Consider the following 12,194-nt stretch of genomic DNA (forward strand, 5'->3'; position numbering starts at 1 on the left):
CCTCCGGGTTAGAGAGCAAGGGCTTGATTTGGGAACCTCGTGAACCAACAGACCTCCTTTAGTTTATGACTTTGTGAAACAATAAAAGTTTTAAATTGAACAGGTCTGAGCCTGTGCTTAATTCAGTCCTATATAATTCGGCATCGAGCTCCCACATTACCTACAACCCCTGTAAAAATATTTTAAAAATACGGGTGACATATATGGTGAGTAAACTCCTTCACGGTATAGAAAGGCAATGTAAAAACAAAATTCACTTATTCCTATGTAATACAGTTTAACTTTGAAACCAGATAGCTAGATTGGTTTCATGATCGTACTTAACATTTTTGTACACAAATATTTTATACTTTTTTCTAACTGTTCATTATGGTTTGATAGGCATATGTAGTTCCAGATGTTTTGGAGGACAAAAAAATCCCACACCACAGTACTTATATGATTATCACTGGTTGAGGTTTGGATAGCATTATATCAATGCATGAGATAACATCAAAACACATAAAAATTAGATTGAAAACACCTATTTAAAAGCTGTTCTGACAACAGCAGATTAGAATTAGGTTAATAATAGTATCATATAAAATAAATGGTATATATTCTATAGCATGTTGCACTATTTGAGAAAGATAAAATATAACCTTCACTAGAAATTGAAGATACTCTAAACCTGCAAAATTATGGAAATTATTAACAATTTTTACAGTTATGTTTTTTATCAAACTATTTTGAACAGTTTCCACAAAACAGAAGCAAAACTAAATTCATATCTCAAATTCATCATATATTATTTCTCGAGTGATTTGTCATTCCGCATTTTTAATAAAGCTATAATTAAATATTGATGCTTTTTTTGTTCAAATTTAGTGAGCAACTTGGAATCAATAGAGCATTCATCATCTGACTAGCTAGCTGGCTGATATTCATTGCTGAACACATCATTTCCTTGGGTTAGCAGAAATGAAGTCATAACCCAGAGACTAAAGCAACCCTGTTATTGTGTTTTAAAACCCATAACAAACAAGGGGTCTGTTTTGGTTTCAGCACTTTTCAGACATGACACAATTCCAGAACAAGAGCTAAAAACAAAAAAGATTCCCATTCAAACTAATTTGGTAAATGTCAATGAATTGTACTGCAAAAAGAGAGGTTTAAATGACTTGAAAACCAGATGAAATCGTTTTTAAGTTACACTGTGCAGACACTCTAGTAAATAAGTAAAGAAAATTAAACATGATACAATGCAACCTTAATTTAACACAGAGGGTAGAGGAGACAAAATTCAGGTTAGGAACTAGAGGAAGGAAAGATATTGCATCTATAGATATTTTAATAAAATCCCAAACACAAATTAGTATTAGGCAATATTACTGTACTTCAAAGAATACTTAAGAGTCATAGAAAAAGTCACCCTTCATTAAAAGATAGAGTTGACGCCTACTTACTTCACTTTAGCAATATACTTTGTTTTGTTTATTATATATTCCCCCAGATTCAAGAGCTTGCTTTGTCAACATCCCTTTGCAAAAGTTTAAAATATTACCCCAGACAATGTTTTTTTCAACCTTAATTATAACAAACACTATATTATTTTTGTACTGAAACAGCAAACAGAGAAACAAATCCAGATTAAGGCTGCATCCTTATAGGTACTGCACAAAATATACAGTTTAATACACAGTCCCTGCCTCAGAGAGCTTACAGTGCAAATCTTCAAATCCAGTGTTGTCATTTCTTGCAAGTCAGTGATGTTTGGTGTTTTAGGCTCCTCCTGTCATGTGACTACATGAGACTCTACTATTTTATTACAAAAATAGGGGTTTTTGCACTTGTGGTTGTAGTGAAAAGCTTGAAAAATGTGATCCAAGCAAACAAACCTCGTTATTCTCATTATTCTAAACGTTGTATGGAGGAGAGGGGAGAGAGAATGGAAGGACACTTGATTCATAATTTTTGAGCACTTGAGAGTCCTGTAACTTCTCTGTGGGCCTGCATTTCTGAGGGCAGAAGCATCACATCTGCATGGAGCAGACAGCTGACTAGGAACCCAGGACAAATGGGCTCAAAACAAATTGTGATTTTTTTGCTCTAGCTCATCAATAATTAAATGAGCATTTAATTTTGGGATGAAACAAAACTGCACCAAAACTCAAGATGCAGCTTTTAGAATGCTCCTAACCCCAACAGTTTCCTTCTGCACAGGGCTATACCATCAGGCTGAAGTACCAACTAACATGTAGCTATATAAAGGAAGAGGACTTTTTCTAAACTAGTGGGAACCCTTACCAGATCTCTTCAAGTCAACAAAGAAACACGTGCAAAAACGTGTACGTACACACACACACACACACACACACACACACACACACACACTTCACTCTCCAGCCCACTGGGAAAAGATCCAGTACAGAAAAAGTATTCACCCCAGTAAAAGACAAAATTCCACAGAAGAAAGAATCATTTACAGCCATTTTTGAAAACTTAGCTGTATGTTGCTACATAAATAAAACAAGTTTCTGCTGACCCAGTTATAAGTTTATATACCTTTTCAACATCCAAGAGAGATGACAATGACTGGTTCTGTAGAACCTCTGGTGCTGTGAATGCTCGCAGGTCCTGGTGGGAAACATTTTCATCTGTAAATGACACACTGCCAGATGGAAGCAACAGCAGAGACCACGGAGAAACGATGAAGCCCAGAGCAGTAGGATCAGCTATATTTGAAAAAAAAAAAAACAAACAACCTACAATTACAATGGCAGCTGTTAGCAATCAAAAGAACTTCATGGAAAACCATTTTTCTAACAAACGGAAAGTTGGAAAATGGAATGGATGATCTAACTTATTCTATTTTTAGCTTCTAAGACTGCAAAAATTTAAAAAATAGCCTTCAACACAAAAGGCTGACAGGTAATAAATGGCAAGATGTTTTGCACAAACTGGAGGACCTACCATCATTTCAGTCTTCCAAAGTTTTACTAACTGTATTTGTTGTATAGATATCAAAAGTATATACAGCCTTCAAACTGATCCTTGAAGTTCAGCACAGTTAACAGGATAGATACACACCTTATAAACAGAAAGGATGGATTCTTATCTCTTACCTGGATTAGTTTGATCTTTTTGTTCCTACTGTTTCTTTGGTTGTATGCCTCTCAGCACTGTCACCCTTCCAACTCTCCCTCCCTCCTCTTTTCCAACCTTTTGTATTCAAAGCACTCACTCTGCTTTATACACTGCTCTATGCTGTCCTTTTACAGCATCTGAATTCAAATTCACAAAATCTTGTACTCCTGCTATATAAACTTATTTAGTTAGTCTATAAGGTAGTCTACCTTGCCTTCTACCTGACATCAAACTAACATGTCTAACTACCCCTCTCTGAGCATAGTTAACATACATTTTATTCAACAATTCCTATCGTCTTGGAAATGTAAAACTTCACTTCAGATAATAAGAATATTTAAAGCAACACAAACAGAAATATCACATCTAAGAATGGGAAGGATCCAATGGATTTTAAATGCAGTATTTATGATCATAATGTTTAGTAATTCATGAAGGTAATACTATGGACCAACCAATATAAAATTATATCCTTTACTTCAAAATATTTACTCTTGCCTACTTAAAAAGCTGAGATTTTTTTTTTTAGTATCTGTGATTAAACTGATGATGGCATTTTTAGCAATCTTTAAGGCATTCTAATTACGATTTAGTTACAGAAACTTATGACTGAAGTTGCATTGTTTCACTCCAATATATATAATGGTATATTTACTTGTAATTATCTCAAAGGTGAACTGGGGGAAAAGCCTGACTGCAGAGAGACCCCGGCTGGGGTCCCGTGTTGGTGGGAGAGGGGTAAGAAGGGGGATTAAACCCTCCTCTCCCCGCTCCCCTTTGCCTCAGGTGGTCAGCCCAGACTGGCATCTGGCCATAGCCCTGATCCCACCACTCAAGCTGCAAGGGTGGGGATGAGGGAAGCTAGTAGGGGCTGCTACTCCCCTGCAAGGCAGACCCTGGTTAGGGTCTCATGGGAAAAGTCTGGTAAGAGCTGCTCCACCCCAGCCAGGCAGATCATACTGTGTCCCCAGCCAGGTTTCCCACTCCTACTCCCTTGTCAGCCAGCTCCCACTGCTCCAGCTAGAGAGCAGAGAGGTGGGACTAACCTTACTCTGCTGGAGGAGGCAGGCAGCGCAGCACAGCCCAGCCCAGCCCAGCCCAGCACTGCAAAGCATCCTGCGATGCTGGGGGACTCTGATTTAACTTGAACTAGGAAGGGGTCTGGGACAGAAGTTCTATTAACTGGTTTGACATAAATCAGTTAACTGAGACAACATTCAACCAGGTTTATCTTAAACCAGTTTCAGCCATTTTGAAACTGGTTTATATGCACTGAACTTCTGTTCTGTTACAGGATTAAACCAATTTCTGATCAAATAAGCTCTTGTCCCTAGCCCTTGTGAGTAGAATAGAGCTGAACCTGTAACTCCAGCAGGAGCTGAACTGATACGGTAGTGAGCTCAGAGATCACTGCAGGTGTGCTGCACAGCTAAAATGGGATCAAGGCATTACACCTCCTGGACCTGGGATCTGCCCCTGCTAGGAAATATTCTAGAAAGAGAAATACATGCAAAGACTAGTGGCATAGAAATGGCAAGGAACGATACAAGGATGTTTCAAATACCAAATACTCTTCCTGCTCATTTCATATTTTTCTCTTGTTAATTTTATGACAAAACATTTGTCATGTACATTTGACCAGATTTGCAGAAGGTCTCCCTTTGAAAGCTTCATTTACTCTGAATTAATGACTTCAACTACATGGTACACAGTAAGAGAGCAAGATTTCTAGTTCTACTATTTAGCAATCATTTGATTCTTACTGGCTTTAGATATTAAAAATTTGCCTTTCTTCTATTTAAGAGGGCACTGAATGTCCTAAGAAAGCATGACTTTTTATAGGAGGCTGGGAATGAGCAAGAGATGGAGAAAAATCAGTAAGTCCTGAAATAATTATGTCTGTTACTGTTCTTGATCCTTTCTCATGATGGAGTAATGAAATTCTGCTCAAGGATTTGAAATCTTCTGGCTTCACTGCTTTCGCCTGTCATTAAAATGACTAATCCATCAGCTCTACATTAGTAGAATATTAAAGCCAGGATGCATGAGGATTGTCTGAGTAATTTGTGCAAGAGTTTAGAAACATATTTAAACACAGTAATATCACTGCAATTTGTGTCAAATGAAATTATGGCCATCCTTTTACAAAGAAGAATGCAACACATCTCGAATCTGTATTTAAATAATGTATGAAAGGTTACATTTAAGCAGGTTATAAAAATATTACAAACTGAATTTTTACTGAATTTTCCGATTGAGCTACTCAGACAGTTATTCTTAATTGTTTCACTCTGTGATATAAAATGGTATAATTTACTTGTAACCATATCAAAGGCACATATAAATCTTACTGATTTAATTATCACTGACCTGATCTTGAAAAGGTCTCACGGCATTCCAACTGCAAACTAGTGCTGTACATCAACTTTCACATTGTAGCATCTTTTTTCATTTTCTTTTTTTTGTTGTTGCTTTTACTATACATTTATCACACCAATTTTACTTGGCCTTGTTGTTTATGGGCAAGTTAGCACAAATAGCAGAAATGTCCAGGGAAGTCACAGTAGGGACAAATTTAATGAACAAAGGACCATTTATGTATTAATTACTCCTGGAAGAAAACAAATTAGGCTACTTAATTCCTGCTGCAGCTGGTCCTGTTACAACTAACACTTTCCACCTGAGAACTCAGGGGTCTTTCCTTTGGGGTAGAAGTCACAGCATTATGGCACTGTGTGCACCAATAAACACTCATCCAGCTGACATACTACAGTACTTCTTTATAATTGCAGCTGGCTTTTAGATATTAATCCCAGTCTACACAATTCAAAGTAAGTGTTAGGGTAACGACATGGATTTTGGGTGTTGGGATAATGATATGGAATCTGGGAGTGCTGTATGTGCAGCTGAATAAAAGTTTTTCCTGTATCTCAGCAAAAGCTGTTAGTCACAAGGCTGGATATATATTAAAAGCAACTAACTTGACTAATGCTCAAGTAAGTCGATTCTTAACAGGAGGGTAGGGTGCAAAGTGCATGATGTGTTGAGTAAAAATAGAATAGCTGACCAACTAGTGTCAGGAGACAAAAGCAGAAATATGGCCTTGGAGATGGTGCTAAAGTCAGCAAGAAAACCAGCAACAACCAGCGAGAAACCACAAGTGACCAAAAGAAGATGGGGGTCAAAGTCTTATATATGTGCTTTTAGTAGAGAGGCATGTAAATGAATGAAATGCATAGGCAATACCATGCTAAGGAAGCAAACAGTAAACAGAGATGGAGCTTGAGATGGGAGGAGAAATGGGTGGAACCAAAGTAGGGTTATAGGTGGGGTGAATGTTAATATGTATGAACCAAGGTGTATAAATGTTGGAAAGAACTGCTGTTCAAGGTGGCTCCTCGGTTTGTTGTTTTTTGGGAGCTAATCCAAAGCTTTCTCCATTCTGAATAAAGCTGTTGTGAGCAATGTGTGCTGGTGTTTGCTCCCTGCTCGGTCTGTATAATGAGTAACAGGATCCATGGGCAATTGGACCGTCATCTCCCTAGTCGCTGGGCGCAAGATGGAGTTGGGGTCTAACAATAAGCAACTCACTTAATGTTATGGAACGGATCAGTGGCCAGGTAGGAAATGAAATCCAGACATTTGGAGTTTCATTCCAGTGTCTTATCCAATGGACCATGCTACCCCTATATTTCTTCATACCAGGAATGAAACTGGGAAGAGTCTTTACTGTCATTCTGCTGCTTTCTTGAAGCAGAAGTTCTGATGCTTTCTACATATCCAACAAAGCATCCACTACTTTATTTTATACTGGATAATATGAACGTGAACATTTTTGAAACCATAAGTACTTGAATATTTTGTCTTAAAATGATCGTCCATGTTGAAGATGCTTATAAGCCTCACCCCTCAGACCTTCTGAAGTGCCCCAAGTAGTCAGATATTTTCAAGATGGGATTCAAAGACCGCATGAATAGTCTGCTAAGTATCAGAGTTAATTTTTTTTCTTTTAAGAAAAAAATCATGGAAGGCTCTGTACTTCTGTTTTGTGTGACTGTTTAAAAGCAGACTGCCAGCTTGACATTGTGAAAGCTATCCTTTAAATCTAAATTTGTGAATTTATGAATTCACAAAAATATTATTTACATATTAAATGTCAAAGTCTCTTTTAAAGTAATTATCTCTTGTAACTGAATCTATATACTAAATATGCTGTAGAAGATTATTGCTGAAAAAAGCCAAGCTTTCAGAGAAACTATGCTCATATTTCTGAATTAAAAGACATAATTTTAAATCATTTTCCCCCAGATTGTGCCAAGAAAACAGTCTGCTTTGTAAACTAGCCTCCCTCTAAATAAATAAAAAAAAACCAACAAAAACCAAAGCTGTTTTTTTCAATACTACAACATAATAAATAAAAATAGGTTCTAAAGAGTGAAAACCCCCACAAAAGTTTGGCTGAAAACTTACAACTGAAAAGGCTCTGTCTGTGAATATGTAAATATATCTACCACTTATAAACCTTTTATATTTCGGATTCCTTAAACCAAGGGATGGTAACCTATGGCCATGGAGCTACTGGGAGCAGCCTGTGGAGCTGGAGCTTTGACAGCATTCAGTGGCAAAAGATGGGGTAAAGTGGATGGGGGCTGGGTCCCACCAAAAATGCACCTGGGACCCCAGCTGAGTCATTCTGGCCTGCCACTGGATATTGGTGTTAGACAATCTGTTCATGTATTCCAAACAGCATAGCTAGTTTAATTGCAAAATATGAATTCCATGACAATTCTCACTAAAACACTCTTGGAGAAGTTTCTAAAAACATGTAAATATGTACAACGAGTCATCACTGAAAGAAAAGAGAATTGGCAAGATTTCTGGTTGCTATTCTCGTGCTAGGCTTTTATAATGGAGTAAGTTTTAGTTAATTTTAGAAGCCTGTGAACACTTTCTTGTTCTTATGCAGTCCTCTAATTCACCTTATAGACTGTAAGTGTCAGAACTTGTGTGTGCATACATGTATGATTTATTTTATGAGGTGGGTTTTTCCCTTGGAAAAAATGCTATTCTTTTTTTCCTGTCTACTGTGGAATGAAGACATTATGGATTTTTGTGCTGCATGTGGTTCATGTGTATGTGCTGCATTAAAGTGGCAAAAAGTATTTAAGTTCATTCTCTTAATATCTACATTATTCAGCTATTACTGAGTATTACTTGGGAATCAAAACTCCAGTATTCTGAGTAAGTGTATCAAGAGCTGCAGGAAAGAATACCGTAATAATGCTAAGTACTGTGTTTGTATTCATGAAGACACACCCCCTTACCCCAATTCTCAGTGTGTGAAATGAAAAAGGAATTCCGGCACAAGGCAAATGCAATGGGTAAATGCAGCTCCTTGCTCTGCAAGCCACTTGTGGCCAGTGGAACCATTACGATGCTGCTCAGTGAAACCTGCAGACACACATATGAGAAGCCCAGATAAGGGATATGCTCACCACGTGGACCTGTGTTTTCTAACAGTACCTCTCACAAAAAAGACATGAGGAGATGGCTTCTGCAAGAGTATTCAGGACTATACTAGGTCCCTCTCTCTCACCCCCTCCTTCCCAAACACACACTGTCTCTGCTTGTGGAAGGACATGGGTGTTATACAAATAGACTTTTTGCCTATTGCTTTTAATTTTATGTATTTTCTTGAGTTTTGCATTGCCTTAAGAAACTCCATTTTGTATTGCTCTGTAGCTTGATTACTCTTTTGTATCCTGTATGGGTGAGAGTGTGTTTGTGGAAAAGGAAAACACCAGCTGGTGACTGGCTGAAGAATGCAGACAGATAAAAGACCAAAAACAGGAAGAATCCACCCCAGAACAGAAAGACAACATTGGCAATTGACCTTCAAGGAAGAACACAGTGATAACATACCAAAAGCCCAGAGGACTGGGTGAATTGACAAGGCTATAAGAGATGAGGCAAGACATATTGTTTTTTGGGTCTTGTTCTGCATGTCATCCTGGAGCACTCTGACAAGATGGACCAGCAGGAGCCTGGTTCCTACTTGTGATCAACTTGGCTGGCCACTAAGTTGATCCAAGCACCAATAAGACTGGTAACATATACCAGCGCAGAACAGAAATCGGGGTATGAATGTGGTGTCTGTGTGTATTAAGCGCTTAATCAATACATGCTCCCTAGCTGGAGAAGTGAGAGCTGGCTGACAAGGGAGTGGCTAGGGGGCACAAACCCAGCTGGGGATGTAGTCCAGTCTGGGGGGGAGGGGAATGCCCCCCCAAAGACAAACCCTGACTAGGATCTGGGGCCAGGGAGGGGAACTAAACTCTTCCTCTGCTCAAACTTACTGTTGGCTGTACCTGTGGACTACATATCCCAGAGGCACCTGGAACCAGGAAGAGGAAGTAATGAGCAACCCTGCAGAGTCCTGCAACTGTCATTCTGGACTGCAAGTCTCAGAGACCTTAGGGGCAGCAGGAAGAGGAAGTGAACACAGCCAGAGAGTTGTGCTCTAGCACCTCCCTCCCCGCCCAGCTTCTGGTCTGCACCACTGCAGGCATGTGGCTGCATTTTCTGAATCAAAGGTAAATGTCTGTTCACTTCTGTTTCAGTTTAATCTGTGTAGCTTAGACTAACCTGCAAAGACTGAATCAATTCAGCCTCAGGCTTTTTGACTGTACCTAGCCAAAAGCTGTATATATTTACATATATTTTCTATCCCCTCCCTCTTATTAAACTGGGTTGTTTATCCCAAACAAGCTCCCATTCAGTAAAAGCTATTTAAAACAGAACAGCCATTGAGCAAGGTATAAAGAAGGTAATATTCTTTTCTTAGCAACTCCTTCATAGGAACTGCTTGAAGGCTTAAGCAGAGGGTTAAAGGAACCTCTCACTAATTATAATCAATGAGACTTTGCATCCTTGTTCTCACGATCCATTTGTTTAATTCCTTCAGAAAAGCTTTTAAACAAGTGAAACTTCTCCCAGCACTCTCTTCCTCCTACCCAAATCACAGACTTTTTCTCCCATAAAGATGTACCCAAATCTTCCTTCCAAAACCACTGGAATTTTGGATATGGTTTCTGATCAGTGATATGTCTGGTACTCTTTAGTGAGCTATAGCTCCTAGCCTTCTGAGCTAATTCCAGAACTATGCAGCTTAGTAACAAAACAATTGTGAGAGCAGAGTTTATTAAACGCTGCCAAAAGACAGATAAATAGTGTGGTCCAGTCAAAAACAGAAAGAAGGAGAGAGAGAGAGGGCGAGGATGAACTGTTTTTTAAGTTAGGGAGATGATTCAGATAAATAATACACAATGAAAGTGAAAGGCACTATTTTTTAAACAAAGCTTTATGCAATGCAATAAATATGAGTAGCCAAAATAAAAATAGAGAAAAACACACCATGACTTTGGGTGGTATCTGAAATATTGCCACTTTTAAGATGGAGGGGACTGGTATTTGTGAATTTCCACTTAAAAAGTTAAAATAAAAACCACACACACAAAATTTAACTGCATCCAAAAAGCATCTTATTATAACCTTCTTTGAATTGTATTAGACCTAACTTCATTTTTTCTCCCTTATTGCAGACCCTCCCTCCCAGACCATGCAATGAAAGTATATAAAACTGACCTATATTTCTGGAACCAACAAACATTTATTTCCCTATACTAGCTTATAAATATTACTCATCTTTTACCTGAGGATCAACGACATATGTAAAATTTCTTTCAGAAATATCAGTGTTTATGCCAAAATTATGCTGTAGGAGGTCAGACAGACCTCCCCTAACTCCTTAGATCAAACCAGATTGTAGCCTATCCTGCATGCCAGTGCAATGAAATGGACAGGGAGTAAGGCACCCACATACTTTTCTGTGCTGGGTCACCATACAACTATTTCCTGTGAAGACCCTGCACCCATGGGCAGGAAGGCATGGTGGGTGGAACAGGAAAGTGCTTGTCTTTATATCCCACAGTAATTCAGAAGTATAGTTACAACAGCACTAGGGCTAACATACACTGCAGTTTACTGCCTTCTCAGAGCAGAGGAAAGACTGGGAGAGAGAGCAAAACTTGGAGTTACTCTCTCCTGGGGCGCTCCAGGAAAAGTAAAATGACACCATGCCCCTTACCGCTGGTTAGATTGCTCACTGACCATCTATCCCTTAATTTCCATGTCTTCTATTAAAGTTTAAACAGGGTCAATTTTAGTGTTTAGTATTACAATTTACTTTTACAACTTGTGAACTAAAGAACAATGAGGCATTGCTTTGGTGTCCTTCTCCACCTGTAGCCTTTCAGGATCTCTCTTCCTCCAGGGCTTCAAACTGCATAGTTGAAAATACATTTCCCCAAAGACTGGCCTCTCACAAGGCTTACTTTGGAGAGTCCTGTAGTTTCAGCTGGCACTTCTGTATCAAAGCTAGACAGTGTACTCTAAAGCCTTGTCACAACTTATTTTTCTCCACCCCCACCTTTGCCAACATTATTTCAGCTGAAACATCACAAGCAATGCTTGGAATCCAAGCAGAGGAGGGCCTGTCCACCACGAGTGCTGTTCTGTGCATCACTCCTAGCAGGGCAGAGAGCTGGCAGTGCTGCATGTTCAAAGCATCTCTCAAGCAGTAGAGGAGGAGACTGTTGAAAGCTCAGACCCTAAAGGGATGAGCATGGCTCAAACCCTACATATTGCTGATTTCACCTCCTTAGCATTCAGGTGGTCAGTCTCTAATCCTACAGTGAGGCTGAGCAGGCACATACATTTGTCTGTGGCTGCCTACAGAACATGCAGAGGGAAATCCCACTCAGGATTTCCAGCAGTAGATTATAATGGCTACATGGCCTATCTGTGCTGTACACATGTGTGACAGACTCAACATGTAATGCCTAACATCCAGTGTCTGTTGAAAGGTAATACTGTTGGATGAAGGTATGAATGGCACATGCCCCCAGGGGCTGGGGGGACACAGCTGTGCTGGCAGTGGGAGCACAGCGGCAGTGGCAGGAGCCCAGCAGTGATAAGTGTGGAGCTTCCACAGATGCTGCCAACATAGT

General features: G+C 39.2%; 1 protein-coding gene across 7 annotated transcripts in view; it reads right to left on the reverse strand.

Annotated features, from left to right (window-relative positions):
- PTPN13 (protein tyrosine phosphatase, non-receptor type 13) overlaps positions 1–12,194 on the reverse strand; it is a 227,927-nt gene that overhangs the window by 145,555 nt on the left and 70,178 nt on the right. For all 7 annotated transcript variants that reach the window (XM_019552792.1, XM_019552791.1, XM_019552788.1 and 4 more), the window contains exon 3: positions 2,545–2,714. In XM_019552792.1, coding sequence (XP_019408337.1) covers positions 2,545–2,714 — 170 coding nt within the window. The remainder of the gene's footprint in view (positions 1–2,544; positions 2,715–12,194) is intronic.

This window comes from Crocodylus porosus, unplaced genomic scaffold (assembly GCF_001723895.1).
Source record: "Crocodylus porosus isolate Cpor-Errol unplaced genomic scaffold, CroPor_comp1, whole genome shotgun sequence".
NCBI lineage: Eukaryota > Metazoa > Chordata > Crocodylia > Crocodylidae > Crocodylus > Crocodylus porosus.